General features: G+C 41.2%; 5 protein-coding genes and 1 long non-coding RNA gene across 7 annotated transcripts in view; 2 read left to right on the top strand and 4 right to left on the bottom strand.

The window, feature by feature from the left end:
• Positions 1-1,893: 1,893 nt before the first annotated feature.
• Positions 1,894-4,401, bottom strand: LOC143359220 (uncharacterized). Its single transcript, XR_013083076.1, has 4 exons — positions 4,319-4,401; positions 3,555-4,250; positions 2,615-3,423; positions 1,894-2,430 (listed from the first exon to the last, which is right to left on the bottom strand). It is a non-coding gene; the product is annotated as an uncharacterized LOC143359220 (long non-coding RNA).
• Positions 4,386-8,871, top strand: Rngo (DNA damage inducible 1 homolog rngo). Its single transcript, XM_076796980.1, has 6 exons — positions 4,386-4,867; positions 5,416-5,670; positions 5,739-5,993; positions 6,550-6,855; positions 7,001-7,108; positions 7,389-8,871. The coding sequence occupies exons 1-6, from the start codon at positions 4,606-4,608 to the stop codon at positions 7,607-7,609; spliced, it is 1,407 nt and encodes a 468-aa protein (XP_076653095.1). The 5' UTR covers positions 4,386-4,605; the 3' UTR covers positions 7,610-8,871.
• A 283-nt stretch (positions 8,872-9,154) lies between these two features.
• Positions 9,155-11,136, bottom strand: LOC143359207 (inositol 2-dehydrogenase). Its single transcript, XM_076796981.1, has 4 exons — positions 10,904-11,136; positions 10,475-10,717; positions 9,889-10,270; positions 9,155-9,663 (listed from the first exon to the last, which is right to left on the bottom strand). Exons 1-4 carry the CDS (start codon positions 10,984-10,986, stop codon positions 9,208-9,210), a joined length of 1,164 nt encoding a protein of 387 aa, XP_076653096.1. The 5' UTR covers positions 10,987-11,136; the 3' UTR covers positions 9,155-9,207.
• A 268-nt stretch (positions 11,137-11,404) lies between these two features.
• On the bottom strand, positions 11,405-13,396 carry LOC143359214 (uncharacterized). The gene is made up of 5 exons (XM_076796992.1): positions 13,221-13,396; positions 12,875-13,103; positions 12,236-12,483; positions 11,993-12,138; positions 11,405-11,924 (listed from the first exon to the last, which is right to left on the bottom strand). The coding sequence occupies exons 2-5, from the start codon at positions 13,023-13,025 to the stop codon at positions 11,786-11,788; spliced, it is 684 nt and encodes a 227-aa protein (XP_076653107.1). The 5' UTR covers positions 13,026-13,103; positions 13,221-13,396; the 3' UTR covers positions 11,405-11,785.
• Positions 13,397-13,714: 318 nt separating this feature from the next.
• Positions 13,715-15,676, top strand: Echs1 (Enoyl-CoA hydratase, short chain 1). The gene is made up of 7 exons (XM_076796984.1): positions 13,715-13,846; positions 14,250-14,456; positions 14,520-14,644; positions 14,879-15,083; positions 15,157-15,276; positions 15,345-15,412; positions 15,486-15,676. Exons 1-7 carry the CDS (start codon positions 13,753-13,755, stop codon positions 15,549-15,551), a joined length of 885 nt encoding a protein of 294 aa, XP_076653099.1. The 5' UTR covers positions 13,715-13,752; the 3' UTR covers positions 15,552-15,676.
• Positions 15,677-15,742: 66 nt separating this feature from the next.
• Positions 15,743-22,006, bottom strand: part of LOC143359215 (uncharacterized) — a 28,803-nt gene continuing 22,539 nt past the window's right edge. Inside the window, exons 1-3 of one of the 2 annotated variants that reach the window (XM_076796994.1) lie at positions 18,244-18,263; positions 17,392-17,889; positions 15,743-17,095 (exon numbers count right to left, since the gene is read on the bottom strand). In XM_076796994.1, the coding sequence (XP_076653109.1) occupies positions 16,905-17,095; positions 17,392-17,854 (654 nt within the window). In that variant the 5' untranslated portion in view covers positions 17,855-17,889; positions 18,244-18,263 and the 3' untranslated portion in view covers positions 15,743-16,904. Of the gene's footprint in view, positions 17,096-17,391; positions 17,890-18,243; positions 18,264-22,006 lie in introns of those variants that run through there. The other variant, XM_076796993.1, reaches the window with a different exon arrangement.

Genomic DNA, 22,006 nt, shown 5'->3' with positions numbered 1-22,006 from the left:
AATCTGAGTCCTATCTACTCATGAATTCCTATTTTAAAATTTGGGGGTGGTTGTGGGCTTCAGAAATGCACTGACAGATTTCGAAATATGTTCTGACACCTCTGGACATCACCCCTGATTTTTCCTAATTTTTTCAAGCTCGGTAATTATTCAACAAAATTTTCAAACCTCCAATCAATATTCTTTGGTCTGCAGAAATGATCAATGCAGTCAATTTTATGTTTTCTAAAGATTAAAGTTAAGTGAAAGATCAATCGAGAAGAATGAATAACTCGCACTGGTCCAGTGTCTATTCACGACTAGCCTGAGTCAATATTACAAGGATTAAAATGATCTAAAAAATGTTCTGAAATGCATCTTTAAATATATCTTCAATTATGTTTTTACAAATATTTTTAAACATGTTTTCAGGGTTCGAGCTTTAAGAAAACTGTCTGAAAACAAATTCGTTTTGCATCCATGATTTATGGAGGATGTCCCAGGAACGGAAGCACGGTGAAACTCGAGGCTAATACAATTTCACGGCATCGAGCGAAGAGAGCATCAATGAATCAAAGGTGCAACAGCGAAAGAAATTGCCGGCACGTGTCGTTGCACGTGCGCCAGAAGCGCAAAGGGTTTCGGTCGAGGGTTAACCGGGTACTGCGACATTTGGCCCTGGCCGCAACGTGTAATTATCGGACCTGTAACAGGTCAATCTGATTTTCTGGTGGGTTATTACGTCCCGCAGAATTTCTATTATTTAATAGGCTCGGCTGTCGCAACAATATGCTCCCCGGAACTTGCATTTCCTACAAAATAAAATTGCACGGTTGCTATTCTGATACTCAAAGTTTATAAAATCGCAATTGCCACTTTCTGATACAAAATGACAACTCTGCTTATTCAAGAATTCTCAGAATTTTTGGCTTGGGTCAACGAAACTGTTAGTGCAAACGTGTGGTTAAGTAATTTCTGAAGCGTATATATTTATTATTGTATTTTTGTGGCGTGGAATTACGTGCGTAACGATTTCTGCTTTGTTTGAATCGCCGACATAAAGCGTTTCCCATTATCGGAACCCTAAAAGATATTTTATACGTCCATTCAGGGGTAGTAATTAACACACTGGTAATTAGGAGGGCTGCAGGGGTGAATTATTCGTTCCATCTGGTGTTGTATTCCGGTGAAAATCGTGATGGAGATTTGTTTCCCACGGATGCAATTTGGGGAGACAGCAACCGAATGATACTGCCATGAGAAAAATTTATTATACTCCACATGCGCTATACTTCCTTATTTTTATTTATTTATTAACGTCCGTGGAGATGAAAATCTTATTTTGTATTTATCAGATGTTCGAATTTGCAGGTGCAGAAAATTGCGAAAAATCGATTCGCAGATCTGAAACCGCAGTCCATTCGGATTTAATCCGAAACGAAAATACAGGCTCGAGGGGACAGGTCCATTGTGCAGAGCCGAATTTTTGATCCTCGAGATCTAGAGATAACTGAAGGGGATCGGATTTAAATGGCAAATCCTTGCACACGTGTGCGAGCTTCCACCCGAAGTGTTATCTCTGAGAGGAACAAGAAATAATTCTGATACAATTAAAAAACAATTAATTCCTCTCCCAAACTGTTTGCAAAATTACTCAATGTAGCAACGTAATAATTTATTACTTCGATTCAGGAGAGAATTTTATTTTTTTCTTGATAAATCATCCTTCAAACCATTATATTTTATAGCAAATTTTGTCATTAATACTTTTATGTATTTCTGACAGTACAGTAGAGAAATTTCTAATTGAAGATTTCATGGTTTTGGATAATTCACTAATGAAAAACATTCCTCCTTATTTTTTAAGGCGGTGTGGAGAGTCTTTTGGAATATTTTGATACAACAAGAAGGCAGTCGATTAAATTCCTATTTATTTAAAAAAATCTACAATAGCTACGACAATGAATAACACAGCTCATCCCTCCTCAAAGGAACGTTCGCCCCATGTAAAACCGATTTTCCATGGCACATCCTTGCACCCGTGGTCCCATGTCTAACACCTGGTAGCCGGGACAACCCCGTGAACATCCTGGTACCCACTCGAACCGCGTAGCTCAGTCCCTAAGTGTCTATTAATTTATACTCAGCAGGAGTGTGAAATCGATTTATATACTCGGGTCTCTGGATTCATTTATTTGGGGATGTGTACTCCATCATCTCCCCTCCGATGATGTAAAACATTGTGTCACTATACCTCTGGAAATTTCACAGAAATTACGTTAGGGCCAAAGCAATAACACACCAAATGAATTTAAAAATTATATTAAATCATTTGCAATACTCAACTTCGATTTTTAAGGTGTCGTTGAAAAAGGGAGGCTTCAATCTTCAAATCTGTGGCAGTTTCAATTACGAGAAAAATGTTTGAAAATTTTTGGAAAAATGGGTCTTCTATTTCTCACCTGCTACATTATGTAAAAATATCTTGAGCGAAATTGAACACTGCTCTGCGAGAGTAGAGGTTTCAAGCTTTGAAATGAGTCCAGGCTTATGGTTGTACTATTTGTTTTTACGAAATGATAAAAATTTAAATATCGCCATATTTTCAAGAATCGGAAATGTAGCGTTTAAACACTTCCTACTTCTTGTCGTATGTAAGTAGAAATTTTTTATTTCTCCTAAACGTCCACAGTTCAGTTACAATATTAATTTACAGGTTTTTATGACTCAGTTCTATGGTTTAACGTGAAGTTCCCAAAGGCACTGGGACAATGACAAAGCAGAAATTTTTCTAACGTCGATGAGGCACACCTTACGCAATATTTGGCCCAAAACATCCGGTAGTCGATTCAGGGTGTAATCAAGCAAGCTATATCGTGGGCGGCTAATTTAACCATCAGCCTGTCCCGGCGAATTCCTAGCCACCTGTCTAATATTCACTCTTGCATCCGTTTCCGGTATGCTAGGGGATGTTACCCCCTGCGGTGTCTCGTGGCAGGGGTACGCGACCCCCTGAACGTTCTATGGTTCGGTGCCGAGGCACCTTCGACCCCTCGATACCCCATAAAATCGATTCCCTTATCATTCGATAGGTCTGAGCTACCTGGAGTTTTTAGGACAGATGGATGTTGGGCCGGATAAATAGTTGGCACAGCACAGACGGGCATAATTTCCCCCCACTGGGAATCAGAATTATTTTCAACGAGATGTATTTGTGGATATTCAGATAAGACGATCAAGATATCCGGTCTGCGCAGAATGAATGGAACGTTTAATTCCTGAACTGTGAATGCTGATCGGTTATCTTGAGATCTATAAATCCTCCCCGCCATGCTCGTAATCCAATCATGCTGTCTTCTCTTTTTGCACGATGGCCGACTCTGTTGATTCTGCAACAGCTGTTCGACTAACAAATAACACTGTCTAACATATTTTTTTGTTGACCTGAAATCATTTTTCTCCAACGCCTTTAAGTTTTTAAAACTTTAATTTTGACGGCGGCTAGTTTTCAAATTTTATGAATTTTTTACTGTTTACTTGGAACTGTAAAATCTACACGAATAATTCTTACTTACGATGATTCTGTAGACTCTTCCGCATGTAACACTATATTTTTTAATAACATTATGAACATTTGAACCTGTTTAAAAAATATTTCACGACAGCTGGACGCTACTAATGCAGCAATTTGGCATTTTTTGGACGTTGCCTTTCTGTCTTAAAAAATTGTTTAAACATGCTCATATATTTTTAATGGTGCAAAGAAAATACCATTGTATTTGGAAAAGTCTATACAATCGCCCTGCATAAGAATTATTGATGTAGCTTTCACAGTTGCAGCAACAAAAATTCTCAAAGCTGAAAACGGCGAGGAAACTCCGTCTTGTGTCTGCTGTTTCCACGATTTCCTCCAGTTGAAACACCGAAACCAACCACCACAAAAATCACATCTCTCCTGCCACCTATGATCAAGAACTCAAATCACATTTTAAATTACCAACAGAGTCTCTCGCTCTCTTATCATTTCCTCAAGCACTCAATCATCGTTCCTTCCCATGACCACAGACGAATGACTCACAATTTCGCAACGTCCTTGCTGTCCAATTACAAATCCATTAATCCCAAGTCGTGTTACTCGTTTTCTCAGCCTATAAATCATCCAATCAATCAAGACAATCTAAACCGTTGCTCAACATCATGCTCAATCCCCATCAAGAAATCTCCAGAAGCTGGCCTGGGCTTACGATGTAAACTCCAACAACTGAACGCATCTAAACAAAATTTCAAAAATTCATTCTCTCCTCGAGGAAATTTAATTGAAAAATCGCGGTCTGCGTACGTCGACTTGGCTACCGAGTTCTGCAGCTAGATGGCCTTCAGCTCGCTCTGCAAGGCCGGTCAGCAGTATTTTTGCTGAGCTGGATCGTTGTTTACATCCCGGAGAGAGCCGCTGTTTCCAGGGATCCCGCGCGAGCGGACAGCCCAGATCGTCCAGATAGAAAATTCCCCGTGCTCTGCCCTCCTGGATCCTCGATCCACGGATCATCACATCATCAGTGATTCCTCATCCTCGAAAGAGAACGGAACACCGATTAAATCACCCGAGCTGCGGACCGTCGAGTCACGATGAAGGTAACCGTGACCACGCTCAGCGACGACATCTTCGTCCTGGACGTCAGCGAGGAGCTGGAGCTGGAGAACTTCAAGGCGTTCTGCGAGATCGAGAGCGGCGTGCCGGCCCACGAGATCGTGATAGCGTTCAACGGTCGGCCACTGATGGACGACAAAAAATCCATGAGGGATCACGGGATCCGGGACGGGGACGCTGTGATCCTGCAGCACATGCACCAGAGCGGCACCGACTTGAACCTTCACCCCTTTAACGGAGGTCAGCTTCCATACAGCACCATTATTTAACGTGGCGATCGAGACGGGTCGTGAGGTTAGCTTTTCGGCTTCGATTTACGTTCTCAGTCACTCTGTAATTGTACACCGGCGCTCCGAGGCTCTGCCTTCACGCACACCTTGACCTTTGTGCAGTCCTCGCTTGCAATGTTCTGCTGCGACACTCTCTGAGCACCACGATGTGTCTGCTTTTGCTCCTTCGTTAAAGCTACCGCAGGCTTCTTTCACAGCTACAGATTCTGGTTGCTTTAATGTTGGAGTTGTTGCTTTATTGATGAGCTGTCTACAGCCACTCACTGTTTCATTTCCTGAGAAATTCACAAAATCCGCAGTCTATTGCAGCCAGAATCTTCATCCGATCATTGAACTATACCTTGCATGCTGTCCCAGTTCCGATGACTGATAGAACAAGCTTTGCACAGCTGTTGATTTGATTGTACACTGCGATGCGCTTCTACCATGAGCTATTTAAGAGCGCATACTGCATAGTACAAAAGAGAATGTATTAAATTCCAAGATACGTCACTCTAGCTCTTCCCATGTTGGACTTCAGTTCCATCAGAGTACCAGGAGTTTCGTCATCGTCGTCGTCTTCGTCGTTGTCGTCAACGTCATCCACCACGAGACAGCACCCCTCGAATAACGCTGGCCGAGTACTGAATCCTGGGAGCGACGATAATAATCCAGCAAAGATCAGAGAGATGTTCCTAGCTAAACCGGATCAGCTAGCATTGCTCAAACAGAATAATCCTAGGCTAGCTGACGCATTGCTGTCTGGGAACCTGGGTGTGTAATGCTTGTGTCTATTGTTTTAGAAATTGAACTGTTGACGAAACGTTCATTTATTTTTGCAGAAGAGTTTTCGACGGTGCTCATGGAACAAATTAAGACCAGGGAAGAGCGTCAGGCTCAGAGATTGAGGATGATGAACGCGGACCCGTTTGATACAGAAGCTCAAAGACTCATTGCAGAGGAGATCAGACAGACAAATATCGAAGCGAATATGGAAGCAGCGATGGAGTACAATCCCGAGACGTTCGGCATTGTTGTTATGTTGTACATTAATTGTAAAGTCAATGGATTCCCAGTCAAAGCGTTTATCGACTCAGGTGCGTTGCGATCTGAATTTATATATGGAGTGACTTTTTTGTAACTGGACCACACGAGTTGAGCTTCTTCAGGTGCTTAGAAGAACTTGTCTATAATTTTTCAAAATTTTCTTTAGACGTTTAGATGTTAGAGGGATTCATATGCTAAGTATTGCGTAAAGAAAATTTTAAAAAATTGTAGACCCGTCCTTCTAGCCCTTAAAAAGGCCGCCACTTAAATGTCCGCTGAAAAAGCTACTCTGTTTCGAAAAGACTTTTTTGGCAGACTGTATGGGTGCTAATAAATCTTGTGAATTCATGTCAAATGGTAGCGTTGGACTGGAGACAAGATTATTTTTAAAAATACCTTCAGCCGACCATGCACACAGGCGTGGGCGTCTATTTTTAAATTCTTGCAGTTGGAAAGTCATTCTTTGCGGTGTGCGATGACTCTTTAAATCTAATTTTGGACGTCCGTCCGCAGTTTCGGGCCGAACGTATTTTTAAATGATCTTGGTGCTCGTTTCCAGCCCGCAATGCCATAAAAGCCACACGGTAACACGTAGCTATGAATCAGGTGCGCAGGCAACCATCATGTCCGCTGCTTGCGCTGAAAGGTGCCACATCATGCGACTCGTGGACACCAGGTGGGCTGGGGTAGCTAAAGGTGTTGGTGTCCAACCCGTCATTGGCCGCATACACATGGTGCAAATTCAGATTGGCAATGACCACCTGACCACCTCGTTCAGCGTCCTGGAGGACCAGCCTATGGATATGCTCCTGGGCCTGGACATGCTGAAGAGGCACCAGTGCTGCATAGATTTAACGAAGAACGTGCTGAAGATCGGAACTACTGGTACCGAGACACCCTTCCTAGCTGAAGGTAGAAATTTATGTCTTTGTACATTTTGTGATCTTCAGAAATAATCTACGTCTGAATGAAAATATTAGTAAAATACCGATTTTTTGACCCACCATGTATATAGCTCCTTAACTCGTTAAGTTTGTATATTTTCTTGGGATTTTAGCTGATCTGCCAGAGTGTGCAAGGCTAACTGGCAACAATGATGATAGGGAGCTGCAAAGGGCCCTTGAAGACAGCTCCAGGGATGCTAAGAAACTGCGTCAACAGAATGGTAAACTTCAAACATATAATCTTTTAAGGGGGTACTCTTATTTTCGAGAGCGTCTCTGCGCGAATATTTAGGAATTTTTTCAGAAAAACTATTGAACCTTAGTTGACACCAAGTTAAAACAAATCCTATTATCTGTCCACAGACTCTCCTCCACCCTAAGACGATCCCAATCCTCAAAAATCCAGTAACCAACCTGAACTACTGTACCCTACAATCAGAATAAATTTATTTTTGGATTCAATTGATAAATAGCGTCTCTATTATGTTTACTTAACTCTAGATGGCCAAGGCAGCAGTAACACTAGCGAATCAGCAGTGTCTTCTAGCAAATCCTCCTCGTTGGAGACTATACTACCAACCGACCCCTTTACAGAGGAGACAGTGAAGGAGTTAGTGGCCCTAGGATTCACAAGGGCAAAGGTGATCGCCGAGTTACGCAGACTCGAAGGAGATAAAGCTCAAGCAACCGCCGCGTTGTTCGCGAAATCCTTGAAGTTTTAAAATCGACGATGAGTCACGGGACTATTTTGAACTCGTGCCAGCGAACCTGAGGGGCGGGAGGATTTGTACTTGTTTTTTTCGTTATGATTTTTATCGTCGAGGACCGTCCGTGTGCTCGACGCATCCGACGACCAATGTTGCTCAGAGGTTCGATTAGGTTGCGAAAACGAAGCTATGCATCCTGTGTATACATCTCTTTCTTTTACAGAAAAATACAGGGTGTTCTCGCAGCACCGAAATTTTTTAAACACTTTCGGTGATCGCCTAAAAGGGATCTAAATGTCTCAACCAAAAGTTGATACATTTCCAATTGACCACAATTTTTAATCAAAACGATTTTGCAAAGGACTTGGCTTTTATTAAATGGTAAGGTCGCATTCATTTTTTTTAAAAAATGTTATTGCATATTTTTGACTTCGTAGAACTCGTAGTCTAGTGAAAGTTGGTTGACCCGCCTGGTATACGATGACCTTGAGCCACTGTGAAGTTGTAAGTGTGTAATGTTATTTTTTAAAAAATCAATGTGACCTTAACATCCCGATTTCATAGCGTTGTAGCTCATGTCGAGATGAGTTGAACCATCTGGCACACTGTGACCTAGAACTACAATACTATGAAGTGAAAAATATACAGGCTGCCCCAAAAATATGTACGCACACTTCAAACCTGAAAATTAGCCCCTCGGTTAATTTAATATTACTGGTACAAAGGTGCAAATTTTAATTTTTTCATAGGAACTGTTTGGCCCCTTTTCTGATAAATCATGATGCTTAAAAAATGATGGTGTCTGTTAATTGGAACATCCTGTATTGCGCAAGCGTGCCACCGCGCTCTATTTAAACGCAATCATAGCAATACACGTACACGTTTACGGGGGGTTGTCAGAGAAAATAAAGAGGAACAAATCGGAGTGTTCGGTTAGTGGAAAAATGTGAACTGTCAAAATGTCTCCAGGAAAATTTTGTACTAGGGCCATTCCGGAAATGATAAGGTGGGACGTTTACTGAACGTTTGCTGACTGAAGATTTAGTTCCTCCATTTTATTTATCGAATTACAAAATTCGCCGGGCCAAAAGTCCGGGAGCTTTTAGGAGTGGGAATTTTTGTTATCATTTTTTTCTTTCTTTTTTTTTTTTGTAAGGTGATTGTACTGTTATTCAACGCGTGTTTTGTACTGTTAAATACCTTCCCGAGATATGTGGTAATTTTTCTGTATTTTTCTTTATTACACATTAAAAGACGAAAAACTGGAAAATCTATAATTCCGAGCATGTTCTGTCGAGATCTATTAAAGTCATACGATGTTAACACTATCTCTACCAAACATGATTTTTACTATTTTTTTCGTAATTCGAAATTCGTATCTAGCTTGGCAGAAAAACTGAAGTTGTTTGGTCCGTTAATAAAAATGTTTGCCATCAATTATGAGACTACATAAAACCACGGTAGAAATAGTGTTAACGAATCGTTGCGAATGAACCCTTGACTATCACCCCCAATTTTAGTCTCTAAAATTACGATAATGTGGAGGCATAAAGTGATCTATTAATCTTTCAAATAAAAATTTATTGTATATCAAGGTTCTCAATCGTGATTCTTCAGAATTCAAGCATCTCGTCGCTAGACCATTTGATTTCCACAGGCTTGCCAGTCTTGGCAGCTTCTTCGCAAGCAGTGGCAATCTTGCAGACTGCCAAAGTCTGTTTGGACGTCACAGACATGTCAGTCATGCCAAAGGCAACGTCCACGAAGTGGTCCAGCTCTCTTTCGTAGGCTTCCTTGTACCTGCTGGGGAAAGAGTGGTAGATGGGAGCTTGCATGGTACCCTGCAGACCATATTGCATAGTCAAACTGTGCATGGGACGTTGGTTGTCAACAGTGATCATTCCCTTGGGACCGTAAACCTCCATTCGCTGATCATAACCAAAGTTGGTGACGCGAGACACGTCTGTCATTGCCATTGTGCCAGAGGGGAAGTAGAGCATGGCCATCACTGTGTCATAGTCTCCCATAGCCTCGATCTCTGGAGTGTGCGCATGGCCCTGGGCGGTGACCTGTCAACATTTCAGTGTCAATGTTAGCCTCCCAGCATCAACTGGCTACCTTATAACATATCAAGAAATGAAAGAACTAATAATCACATTGCATGTCTCATTTGGTATGAAGGAACCTTTGTTTGAAACATTTTGTTATGCAACGAGTAAATTGTGAGTAAATTCAGGTGGTGCGCTTAAGTGACCCGGTGAAAGAGAGTCTACTGTATTTAGATGGTTAGTTACCTTGACGGGCAGCTCTCCAAGCATCCAAATGATCATATCAAAGTCGTGGACCATGCAGTCGTGGAAGATACCACCAGAGTTCTTCAGGTACTCGACTGGAGGAAGAGGAGAGTCCCTGGAGACTGTCTTGATGACGTGAACGTGTCCAACCTCGCCATTCTTCACTCTTTCATGGGCTGCAGCGTAGCTGGGATCGAAGCGTCTGTTGAAGGCACTGAACAGAGGTTTGCCAACTTTGTTGGCAATCTCGTAGCACTTGGTGGTGTTTGCACGGTCCTCAGCCACTGGTTTCTCGCAGAAGACAGCCTTCTTGTGCTCTAGAGCCCGTTTCACGATCGCCTCGTGGGTGTATGTGGGACTGGCTACCATGACTGCGTCCACACTGGATTCAAAATCATTTTATTACTTGTGTGACAAGTCTGTAACAAGACTTTATGAGTGTTAGACTCTATATTAGAGTGAGGTCTATTGAAGAAAATGTTGAAGAGCATTATTTTAATGAAACACAGTGGAATTTGTAAGTACTACTTCTGCTTCTGACTTAAAGTAGTTTCGAAATAAAATTGTGAATGACTTGGATACTCACTTAGGGTCCTGGAAGACTTTGGTGGCCTGTTTGCTGGTTAGGAAAGTGACGTCGTCCAAGTTCCAGTAGTCCTTCAGCTTTTGCCAATTGCTCTCTATGTCATCGACGATGTACATTAGCTTGATACGAGGATTGGACATGATGCTGGTCAGGTGAATGGTTCCAGCACGACCTACCCCGAAGAGGGCAAGTCGTAATTGTGATTGACGAGCAACTTTCTTCATCGTTGTTTTCTCTATGTACCTGTGTTGACAGAAAATCATTTCAGGCTTCTGGAAACGAACACGAAGCTACGTGGACCCTTAGGAATCATTTGAACAGAAGATGATCTTGAGGGATTAAATTAACTTTAAGCAGTATCCAATGCACCCTGAAGACTCACACGAACGGAAGGCCATCCCAGAGTATGAAAATAGAAATTATACTCACTTATGGTACATATAGTCCTCCTTGGGTGGCACCGGTTTCACTCTGGCGTATGCAGAAGGTTCCTTGAATTTTGTGGTCGACATGTTTCTTGAGAAGCTACTATAAACAAACAAAACGATCTAACTCGCGTGTAAATCGGAACTGTACTTGCCGATTCGATGGGAAAATCATCTTATATATCAAGTCGCCGGTCGACTAGGTGGGGATGGAATTGTGATAATCAATGGTGACGTAAATTTTACATATTGTAGGGTTTGGTGGCTACAACGACTTCTGATTTGTCGCGTTGGCGTCTTCTTCCGTTGTCTCTTTGTCCCTCCGCCGGTGTTACACACATGTTTGCTGATTGTTTATCGAGTTGTTGTCTTGTTGGCGAACCAATACAAGCTAATTAGGGTCATCTTGAGTGGAAAATTTTCACAAGACTCCTGATTTTAATCTCTTTATGTAATTACTGTAGCGCAATCCTGGAATATTACCGCTTACGATTTTATCGGTTTACAGATTAAATATAAAAAACTGCTAGCACGTTTTCCTGATCACTGTGTCGCATACCAAAGGCTCCCTGAGACCTAGACGGATCGATCAAGCCATTTTTCCAACTGTATTTTAACTGTTGCTATTTTTTAACAATCAGGTGATCGCCAATTGTACTAGTCTGAACGACAATTTCTTCTAAGCGACTATATATACAGTGAATTTCGATTTGTTTAATGGTCAGAGTAACTTGAGTTCAATAGACACTTCATACTCAATTGAACGAGTGACTTGGAGCGTTCGCTCGGCTCATAGATGTCCTCAATTAAGGAGGTACACCGCCAGGTATGTTTAGAATTAGTGGTAAAAATTGTGTTTTCAGTAATTGTTGAATAAAATTTATTGTCATAATTCATCATTGATTTTGGGAATTGAGTTGGGCATGTAGAAGACTCGATCGCTGTTGCTCTCCACGTAGGCTGCCTTCTTACTCTCGTCCCTGCCTGGATCTGGATCTACCAATGATATGCTCGATCTCACTTCCCTGAAAAATAATTTTTATTATTTTTGTTCACAGAAATCTTAATTAATTTTATGTTAAAAACTATTTGCCTCTTGTCAGATTCCTTCCACTCGGCAGACACAGTTATGTTCCTGGGCTTGGAGAAATCACATTCTAGAATAAACGCTGCATCACCTGGTGTAATTAGCTCGTCGTCATGCTGCATGACCAGGATGTTTTTGTACCTATTGTCTTTCTGGATTAACAGGATTGTTCATAATCACTTCCAGATAGTCTAATTTTAATTTTAATTTATTAAAAATTATTGTTACTATTGGATATTTGATACTTACATTTTCTGTATGACACTGGTTAAACGGGATATTTATAGTGAAATTACCACCATGAACTGGGTCCAGAAAGCAAGGAGGTTGCTTAGAATAGAAGCTGCCTTGAGTATATATCACTCCCTCGAAATCTTCAGCTGTTTTAAGACTCACTACCATCTTCTCAGCCCCACAACGCAGGTTCACCTGATCAAACCCACCTGTGGATGCTCCAATTTGCATATCCTTGGACAGATCCTGCCGCCATATCTCTTCTATAGTTTTAGAACATTTTTATTATCAATTATACATTGCTAACATCTCACCAGCATCTTGTTTATTTGTATGGAGTACACATTGTTTTGTTGCGGTTCACAAACTTTGATAAAACTGAAAATGTTATTGTTAGCCTAAGCTGTTATCTAATAATAACTGGTGAGTGCTGTAAACACTCTGCTTTCGCAAGCAGTGTTTTCATTATTTTTGTTCAAGAAATTCTAGGCGATATTTAAAAAGTTTATGATGCATTTCGAAATATAATTATTAAAAATTTGTGTCGGAGAATTTTTTCATTTTTTGAAGAGATATTTTATTAATTCAACGGGATTTGTTTGGTTGTATATAGTTTGTCAAGATATGTTGCTGCGGTTGTTGTATTTTATTTACCAGCCACGAGTTGCTCGAGCACGAGCGCTAAAATTATCAGGCTGAAACGCAGCGACGACAACATCACGTAAAACGTGTTCAGACGAACGACCATGAACTGACAGTGACCACAACTGACATTAGGAGTGCCCCCCTCTGTTACCTGTTCCATTTTGGATCCCACCTTCTCATTCCTAATTCTCCAGCATTCACCTAATTTACATTTCTCGTCTGTTATTAATTGTACTCTCTGGAAAATCAAAATATACTTAATAAAAATGATTGCATTTATTCTTTATTTTATGACCTGTTCATTTTGGTAGTGCTCTTGACAAATTCTTAATTAATTAGAAAACTGAATACGAACCGGTATTGTACACCTCAGGACGAGGTCATCGACCCCGAACGTGTCTAAGGTGCTCCGGACATGTAAAACATCCTGTTTACCTCTTTCCTGGACATATAAATTATGTAATCCGTATCACCAAATTTTTCCAGACACATTTTGCATGCCATTGCACATTATCTGTTTACTCCTTCGGTTTTCTGCAAGTTTATCTGTTGTGCATCGCTATATAGTCGTTATAGTGTTATCCGTTTGATGGCGCAAACTTGTTCTGGACAGTATACTCCCCACTCCATATCATTTTCTTCCCGTTTGGAAACCGTGGAAAATTTTTATTCTACTATGAGGACTTTTTTAAAATGCTTAAATTACGACTTGCGCAATTGCAAATAATTATTTAGTTCGGGCGCAAGGTTTCTGGAATTTTAGGCACACCACTGACTCCAGCGGACTGGTGGAGAGATTCCTTATCAATCCTGTCCTCACTGAACACGGTGAACGTTATTAGTAATTTTGCGTGCCGCTATTACCACTGTCCAACCATAAGGGAATCATGGTAGCTCGTGTCGGTCAATTTCTGTTCGCCAAAACTCTGCAGGCTGGCAGAAATCAGCAACAATTTGCTACCAATGTTAGATACTATTGTTGTGAGTACTGATTGTCACGTGTTTACTGTACGGGGAGCATTGTATTTATTACAATAGAATTATGGTTGATCTGAATCTGTGATATCCGCATTTATGCCTCTGGAATTCTATTTACGGCTTAATTAATATGTTCGCTACTTGCATTTTGCTATATCCAATTTAAAAAAAAGAAATTTATATTTGTCTAGAATACATGTAACTTTACTGTAATATTAAATATTCATAACTTTATCTAACTGCTTGACAGTTATCTAAATACCAAGGTTCGTTACCGCATTTCTTATAGTAGTTATCAATTTTTGAATACATTATGTAATCGCTGTGCAAAGTACAAAAACAATAGCTTGTAGTGTAGATAAAAAGAAGTACAACCCTGTCTTTAAAGGAAAATATTTTTCTGTAGGTCATATTAAGAATTATGAACTGATCAAGGTAGAAACAACAGGTGAGAAGAAGAATGTTGGTTTGATTACCTTAAATAGACCAAAAGCACTGAATGCTCTCTGCGATGATTTGATGAATGAGGTAAACCAAGCTGTGTCTAAGTTTGATGGAGATGACAGCGTCGGTGCCATTGTTATTACTGGCAGTGAGAAGGCTTTTGCTGCTGGTAAGTTTTATGAAACGCAAAATTCTTCTTTCAATTGTAATAACATTAATTTGAATCTTTTAGGCGCTGATATCAAGGAGATGCAGAACAGAACTTACTCACAAACGATGAAGGGAAATTTTCTGTCCACCTGGGATGCAGTTAGCAGGGTTTCGAAGCCTGTAATCGCTGCTGTGAATGGCTACGCTGTATGTTTACATTATGACATTAATCAATTCAGACATTTGGGAACTGTTTCATTTAAATGCTGAAAAATTGATGAATCTTCTAGAATCTTGTTCAGAATAGTTATCGTCATCGTTTTATTCTATCATTTCAATGTGTTTGAGTATGAAATTTTGTTAAAGTATTTTTGAGGATTTTATGATACGTTTGCATGAGACAGCTTAAAGCAAAAGAAATAAGATGGCAATATATTATAGTTAGGTGGTGGCTGTGAATTAGCAATGATGTGTGACATCATCTATGCTGGTGACAAAGCCAAGTTTGGGCAACCAGAAATTGCTCTTGGCACAATCCCAGGAGCTGGCGGCACTCAGAGGTTGACCAGAGTGGTCGGCAAGAGCAAAGCCATGGAAATGGTGCTTACGGGGACCCCCATAACTGCTGAGGAGGCTGAGAAGAGCGGTCTGCTTGCTGCCACAATTAATACGTATCAGTAAAAAAATTGTATATGCATTAAATGATTATTTAATTTCAGGACTTGTCAGCAAAGTTGTTCCAGCGGACAAGTTGATCGCAGAGGCAGTCAAATTGGGAGAAAAAATTGCCTCTCATTCTCAATTAATCGTTGGCATGGCTAAGGAGTCTGTCAATACTGGTAATTAATTTATTTCGCCGTTGATACGATTTTTTAATCATTTTCTAACTTTCTAATATTTTTTCCAGCCTACGAAACTACCTTGAAAGAAGGTATTCACTTTGAAAAAAGAATGTTCCATGGTACTTTTGCTACGGTAAGAACCTATTTACGATATGTGCTATAAAACAGTTTGTGTATTTGTCAATTAACATTGTAAATGTTTTCAGGCTGACCGGAAGGAGGGTATGACTGCGTTCATTGAGAAAAGACCACCGAACTTCAAGAACGAATAAATTGTTAACTCTTGTTGGAATATGCTCAATTAATACTATTTTTTTACTACTTTTTATGTCTATGCTTATATACATTTGTTATCCAGAGACTTATTTTATACAAATAATAAAAAGTTAAACTGTCACGGTGTCTTTTCTGTAGAAAGGACAAGAGCAGTTTCAGGATGAACTTTTATTCAACTATCTTTACATTGATGTGGTTTACGTATGATACATTTACAGTTAGCATTGCAGTTGATACACCAGGTGAATGATTATCGTTAACAGTTACAGTTACGGTGATCCTGTTGAAGCGTTCTGGAGTGAACAGTAGGAACAATGGAATTTATGACAACATGTACAATAATAAATATCAACCTTTACAATGCACGATAAATTGTAGATTACCGATGGTGTTCTCAGACAAACGTATTTTTCTCTTTCTTTGTTACAACTCGGGAGTATAAAAAGTTGTTCTCAAGAACAAGATTCTCTTGGTCGAATAAATAATTCGAAACTCGGTATACAAATGATCAAAATCGAATAATTCACGGGTCTGGGCAGTATCAAATTTGCTTTGTTCTTCGATCGTTTGTAAAATCTGCTGACTAGCTAACACTAACAATGTACAGGTATGACGAAAAGGCTGTGTGCACATTCAACGTTTCGTAAAATTACTCCCCTCGAATTTCCTCGTCCTTAGAATTACGAGAAAAAAAAACAAAAAAAAAAGAGAAGACTCGAACTAATTATACTTACAGACTAAATATATTGTATACTAGGTATTCGCTGTTTCTCTTAAGGGAACATTCTAGTCCAGATTTTCCTTGACACTACAAAACCAATATTTTTTAAATATTGGTATTCAATTGTTCTAGCCCTGGATTTTCCAGGTAATACAAAAAATCAAAATAGAACCCTCTCCGAGGAAGAGTCGTAATTGTTAATAATTCCAGACTAGGACGGACCCTTAATTATTGATTAAGTACACACACGAAAAGTCCAAGGGAAGCTTCCGGGTGTCGTTGTATTTACAAAAAGGATGTCGAAAAATTCGTAGAAATGTGTATATCGCTCGTTAAAAAACACGCCGTCCGAGAGAATTCTAAAAATATGATATGCTTCTGATTTTTGATTATCTTTTGTTGCGCGACGTTCAATCGATGTTTGGTCCTTGTTGTCGTGGATAGACTAAACCGGAAGCTCCTCGGGACCAACGAAAGAATACGGGAAGTGCGCTGTTCACACGGTACAACTCGGTTTCCTCTTCTTTTATGTATATCACAGTTGCAAGCTCTGCTCGAATAACGAAGTTGGTACAGTTACGGAAACGGGAATAGAAAGTGTTGGTTAGTCGTCTCTTCGTAGGACGATTTACCGCTTGTTGCGGTTCTTCATCGTAAGACGTCTCCAGAAGTTGCCGCTCTTCTTCGACGGCGTTGCCACTGGTGTGTCGTAGGGGTAGCTGGACTCTTCATCGGTGTCTTGTGCGCTGGGCGTCTCCCTCGTTGGCGAACCACCGTGTCCTGAGTCCCTGTCGCCGTCTGCCACGTTCTTCTCTAATCCTGCAAACGTTAATTCATATTAAATCTTCAGCATTCATCATCTTATTAATTTCTAGGCTCTGTACTGGTCCCCACACACAAAATTAACTACCCTAACAACTTTTCTCTTTCCTCATTACTACATATACATTATTAATTTAATCCTCATATTGTTTTCGCAGATGCCAAATATACCCTAGACCCCAGAGGCCATGTCTAACGTGCTCAAACCACCCAGAAACTCGGATCAGACACGACTGCAGCTACTAATGGCATCTTGCCAGCTATGGGAGCGTGATTTACTATGATTTTCCCACCTCCGGCACGTAGCATGTCCAGGAAAGTGTTCTCCGCGTTGCCACGCGTGCGTCCCTGCTTCTGCGAGGGTGTACCGAAGCTCAGGCTCTGAATATTGATCTCGGCCTTGAGCTGTTCCGGCGGTATGTCGTCCACGCGGAACTCGTTCGGGTCCTCGACGAACGCCTGCTGGAGATCGCGCATGATCTTCTTGCGGATCGTCTTCTTCATGGACAGGTGTCTCTCCAGGTGTTTCACGTCGCTCTCCGTCAAGGTCTTGCTGTTGTCGCGGCGACGGGACTTCTTCTTCTTGCTGTTCTTCGGGCTCTCCTCTTCACCAGACGTGGAACCGACGGACACCGCGCTGTCGTGGCCGGCGGCTTTCTCTTCAGCTTGTAAACGGGTGTTCTCCCATTTGCTGCCGAACCCGAAGATGTCCCTCAGGTGAGGGATGTTCCGGTCGGCTGTCTGCTGCCTCGCCATTTTCCTGGTTGACGCTCGATCGCGCAGTCCCTGACCTGCAACGAAAAATTTAGGATTCTGTTGAAAAAGAATTATTCAAGTTTACCTCGATTACTGTGGGGGTAGCAATTACTGTGCCTATTGAAAGAAAAGAGATATTGTATAACATATATGCGAACTGATTTTAACGAAAAAGTTTTCTCTTATTTAATACACTTTATATGCTTTAAAAGTAAGAATAATATAGGCACAGTAATTGAGTCCCTTACCCTGTATTATAAAGGTAATTTTTGCAGAGAAACAGTGGAACGTTTGAACCCTGACAGAAAATATTTGATGAAAACATTGTGAACGTGACTGATGCAAAAGATTATTTAATGCCGTGAATAAATTCTTGTGTCGAGACACACCTGAAATCGGTATTTCACTTACAGACAGCTAGCGAAATTCTGAATAGACACCAATCTCTGTCACAATGTATATGTGAACGATACAGTCTCGCTCCATCGGTGAGTAGTAGTTAAAGCAACTGATAACGTCGCTAATCACCTTCCTCGCTATAAAATCTCTGATAAAAAAAATGGCATTTTCTATATAGATTAGATAAGTATGACAGAAAGGTTAATAATATTTCAGAAAATGTTTCATAAACTGACGGACACTTTTGTCCTTCTAGTAAATATAAAATTGAACACTGTCTATCGTAACGCTACCAGAGCCTCCCGTTTCCAGAGACAAGATCTGAACATGTAAAAAGAAAAACGAACGTCTCCGCCGCGCACCGGTCCCGAGTGTCGTCGACTGGTTACGACATTACAGTCTAACGGTTTCATCGTCGATGGTGAATGTTTTACTTTTTTATCTTTTTGTTTTCTTACGGCTTCGTGGGATCCGGTCGGGCCACTCGATTTCTTCCCGACCGATTAAAAGGCCCGGCTGGAAAAGGAAACCTGCACGGTGAATGCATTACGTCGCGATTTGTATTTACGGGCAGGAACGCAACTTGCCCATTGCGGGCCCTATGCAATTTTCCCACTCCTCTTTTGGGCCCCGTCAACATTACAGACAATCTTCTTCCTGTCGTCTATCCTCTACATTTGCTACTCTCTGCCACCAGACTCGAATATTTTCTGGGACCTGACTCACACTGGGCCCCCAAATTCGTGGGGCCCAAAAATTCCAAAATTACTTGGTAGTTGAAGGCCCGTTTATATTTAATTCTGGGCCCTAGAAGTGGTTTTTCAAAATCTTAACGTTTATGCGTTGGACTCTAAGAGTAGTTCAGAGTCTCAATATTATTCGGTGAGTCCCAAGAGAAGTAGAAGGTCCCAATATTTTGTGGGGGCTCCTAAAATCAGTTTAAAGGTCCTATTTTTTGGTGGTCCCTAAAATGAATTGAAGGTTATAATATTTTTAGTGGGTCTTGGGAATTGGTTTAATGCCCAAATATTTCTTGTGGGACCCAAGAGTAGTTCAAAGTCTCAATATTATTTGATGAGCCCCAAAAGAAGCAGAAGGTCCTAATATTTTGTGAGGGCTCCTAAAATTAGTCTAACGATCCTACTTTTTGGTGGTCCCTAAAATGAATTGAAGGTCATAATATTTTTAGTGGGTCTTGGGAAGTGGTTTAATTCTCAAATATTTTTGTGGGTCCTAAAAGCGGTCCAAGGTCCTAATATATTTGTTATTTGTTCCAGGATCCTAACACTTGTTTGATGGGACCGAAGACCAGTCCAGGCCCCTAATCAGAGTTCCTGTGCCCCATATAGAGGTCCGTGCGATGACTATTGCGCGTGTCGGCCCTGTTTACAGTAACGGGAACGTGTTTCGCGTTAAAGCATCGCCAAGGTAGCCGCGCTCCGCACAGTCGTGCAATTTAACGGCGCCTGGGAAACCGCACACGCACACACCATCTAATTATTAGGTGCAACAGGTTACCCGTTTCAACGATATGCACTTTTATTTATTTTTCTTTTTTCATTTTTCTAGGCTTGTCGGCAATTTACTCGCACGCGTTCTACCGATGGTTCGAGATAATCCATTTACCACGTGGCACTGCCTAAATGGATAAATCTCCCTACTAATAAACTCGACACATATATGGTTTTAAGAATAACAAGCATAACTAACAGTCTCGTCGAGCTTCCCGTAAAATAAAACTTCCTGAATTCAGGTATGCGGAAGTGGAAAGTTTATTAGCATTATCAATTATTTTAACGGAGCGTTGGACATTCTATTAATCGCACAATGAAGTATATTTTCACACTTTCTTCGGTGCTATATTTCGATGTCAACGATTTATCGTTCCAGCAGGTGCCTCTCTCGATTAACGCGCCATCAAATGAATCTGCTCTGTTGCACTCAGCATTCCAATATCATAATTATTCTCCTTTTCAGAGAACCATGACTCCTACAATTTCAAGTATCTTGACTCGAAAAAATTCGATTGCATGGTCCAAATAGCGGAAAACAAGTGTGCGAAATCCGAACACAAAACGATCATCCGATTTCGTTAGAAAAATTTCCAAAATCAAGCTCCAAATCAAAAGACCTCCTCAAGTACAAAGCGAGCACGGTGACCGCAATAAAACATTATTCAGGGTTGCGAAAAATGATTGAAAAATTCTGATAAAATTCAGAGAAGAGGTCAGACGCTCGACTAATAAATTCTGTGTTTTTTTTTCAGCGGCTAGGAAGACGGACAGGATGCGCAGAATGGCGAAGGCAGTTAGTCTCCGGGGTGCAGCGCGCCTACGCTTGCATATTAAAATGCACCGGTGCACGCTCGCGCGCACGCGGTGTGCCATCGTGGGCCTGGTTCGATGGAAAAAGAACACTGCCAAGAGTATAAATAAAGCGGTTTCTCACGGGACGCAGATGGAAAGTGCGCCGAGGGAAACGTGGGCGAGATTTCGCGTTATCGATCGACGGATCATGCTCCGAGGCCCACGCCGGATCGCGTAACTGCCGCTGTGCTTTTATCGGCGTACAATAACCCGCTCCCTGCCGTTTTTATTAATGCTCCAATAACGATCCGGCCGCCTCAGTCTAGTTGTTCTTCGGGCAGAACCATAATCCCCTGTTCCCCGTGCCTTTTGCCTCTGATCCCTATTGGATCCTGGGCCGGACCTATTGATCGTTGGTGCCCGACATTTTCTTCACCGGGATATCAACTGTGCGTCTACCGGACTGACCCACTTTCCGTTTCATTGTTAAAAAGATCGTCATCCGAAGACATTTATTACATTAGAATGCGAATTTCTATGCAAAATTGTCTGTAAGAGTGAGAAGTCACGTGAAAATGTCTTTCTTATTTTATAAGCAAATCTGCAATAGCCTATCTTACTATTTGCGACTCGTTAAAATTGTTAACACTAGGTTTACGGGATCCGTCAAAATGACAGGTTCTAGCATTCTTAATTTAAAATTATTATGATTCTAAGGATGCGTACATGAGAAATTATCTAGCAAATGTATTTCTTTGAGTATATATTATTTTTAAAGTATTGCTAAAAATGTGGGTAGCACGTTCTTGTTATTTTTATAAAGTAATGCAAAATAGTTTCTTTCAGTGCTCCGTGAACCTAGTGTTAAAAGAGCTTATCTGCACCGCGACGGGTCACGAACGACACCGGCACAGGGGTTAATCAACTCGGTGCAACCGAAATGAAAATACAGACCCACCACGGTTGAGACGAAATTCTCCTGTGGTTTGTTTGAAATAAATATAAATTTATGCGCACAGCTACGCTCTCTAAAGGGATATTGTGCATACAGTCAGGACCTCGGAGGTCCATTCGAGAGATTACACCGGTAGATACGAGCGAGCCAAGGAGGAAACGTATATGCGAAATGAGATCAGAGAGGACAGGGAAACAAAGCTGCCAGAGAATGAAATATACGGTGGATATTATAAAAGGGCCACCATTAGGGGACAGGGATGCACGGTCTTCTGTCAAGTCAGCGCAAAGTGGAGCACCGACTGGTCCATCACGCGAGTCCATCGGCTCTCCATTACCGGGTTGCTCGGACAATAGCAAACGCGACACAGCCTAGCTCGAGTACACTTTCATGGGCCTATTGAGGCATCGAGGACTTTGGTATCCGATCGAAAGTACACATAGAGAGAGATAGCGAGACAGAGAGAGAGAGAGAGAGAGAGAGAGAGGGGCG

Source organism: Halictus rubicundus, chromosome 11, assembly GCF_050948215.1.
Source record: "Halictus rubicundus isolate RS-2024b chromosome 11, iyHalRubi1_principal, whole genome shotgun sequence".
Taxonomy (NCBI): domain Eukaryota; kingdom Metazoa; phylum Arthropoda; class Insecta; order Hymenoptera; family Halictidae; genus Halictus; species Halictus rubicundus.
Note: the sequence above shows the minus strand (reverse complement) of the source record. Positions and strands in the feature narration are given on the sequence as shown.

Bases quoted from the DNA above. Each gene is read 5' to 3' on its own strand.
- LOC143359214 (XM_076796992.1), bottom strand. From the start codon at position 13,025: ATGGAACAGGTAACAGAGGGGGGCACTCCTAATGTCAGTTGTGGTCAC. The intron at 12,484-12,874 runs GTAAATAAAATA...CTAAAACTATAG, and splicing joins GCTCGAGCAACTCGTGGCTG to AAGAGATATGGCGGCAGGAT. The intron at 12,139-12,235 runs GTAAGTATCAAA...CTGTTAATCCAG, and splicing joins ACCAGTGTCATACAGAAAAT to AAAGACAATAGGTACAAAAA.
- LOC143359207 (XM_076796981.1), bottom strand. From the start codon at position 10,986: ATGTCGACCACAAAATTCAAGGAACCTTCTGCATACGCCAGAGTGAAA. The intron at 10,271-10,474 runs GTGAGTATCCAA...TTTTGAATCCAG, and splicing joins AAAGTCTTCCAGGACCCTAA to TGTGGACGCAGTCATGGTAG. The intron at 9,664-9,888 runs GTAACTAACCAT...AAATGTTGACAG, and splicing joins TTGGAGAGCTGCCCGTCAAG to GTCACCGCCCAGGGCCATGC.
- Echs1 (XM_076796984.1), top strand. From the start codon at position 13,753: ATGGTAGCTCGTGTCGGTCAATTTCTGTTCGCCAAAACTCTGCAGGCT. The intron at 14,645-14,878 runs GTATGTTTACAT...AATATATTATAG, and splicing joins CTGCTGTGAATGGCTACGCT to TTAGGTGGTGGCTGTGAATT. The intron at 15,084-15,156 runs GTCTGCTTGCTG...ATTTAATTTCAG, and splicing joins TGAGGAGGCTGAGAAGAGCG to GACTTGTCAGCAAAGTTGTT.
- Rngo (XM_076796980.1), top strand. From the start codon at position 4,606: ATGAAGGTAACCGTGACCACGCTCAGCGACGACATCTTCGTCCTGGAC. The intron at 4,868-5,415 runs GTCAGCTTCCAT...ACGTCACTCTAG, and splicing joins CCTTCACCCCTTTAACGGAG to CTCTTCCCATGTTGGACTTC. The intron at 5,671-5,738 runs GTGTGTAATGCT...TTATTTTTGCAG, and splicing joins ATTGCTGTCTGGGAACCTGG to AAGAGTTTTCGACGGTGCTC.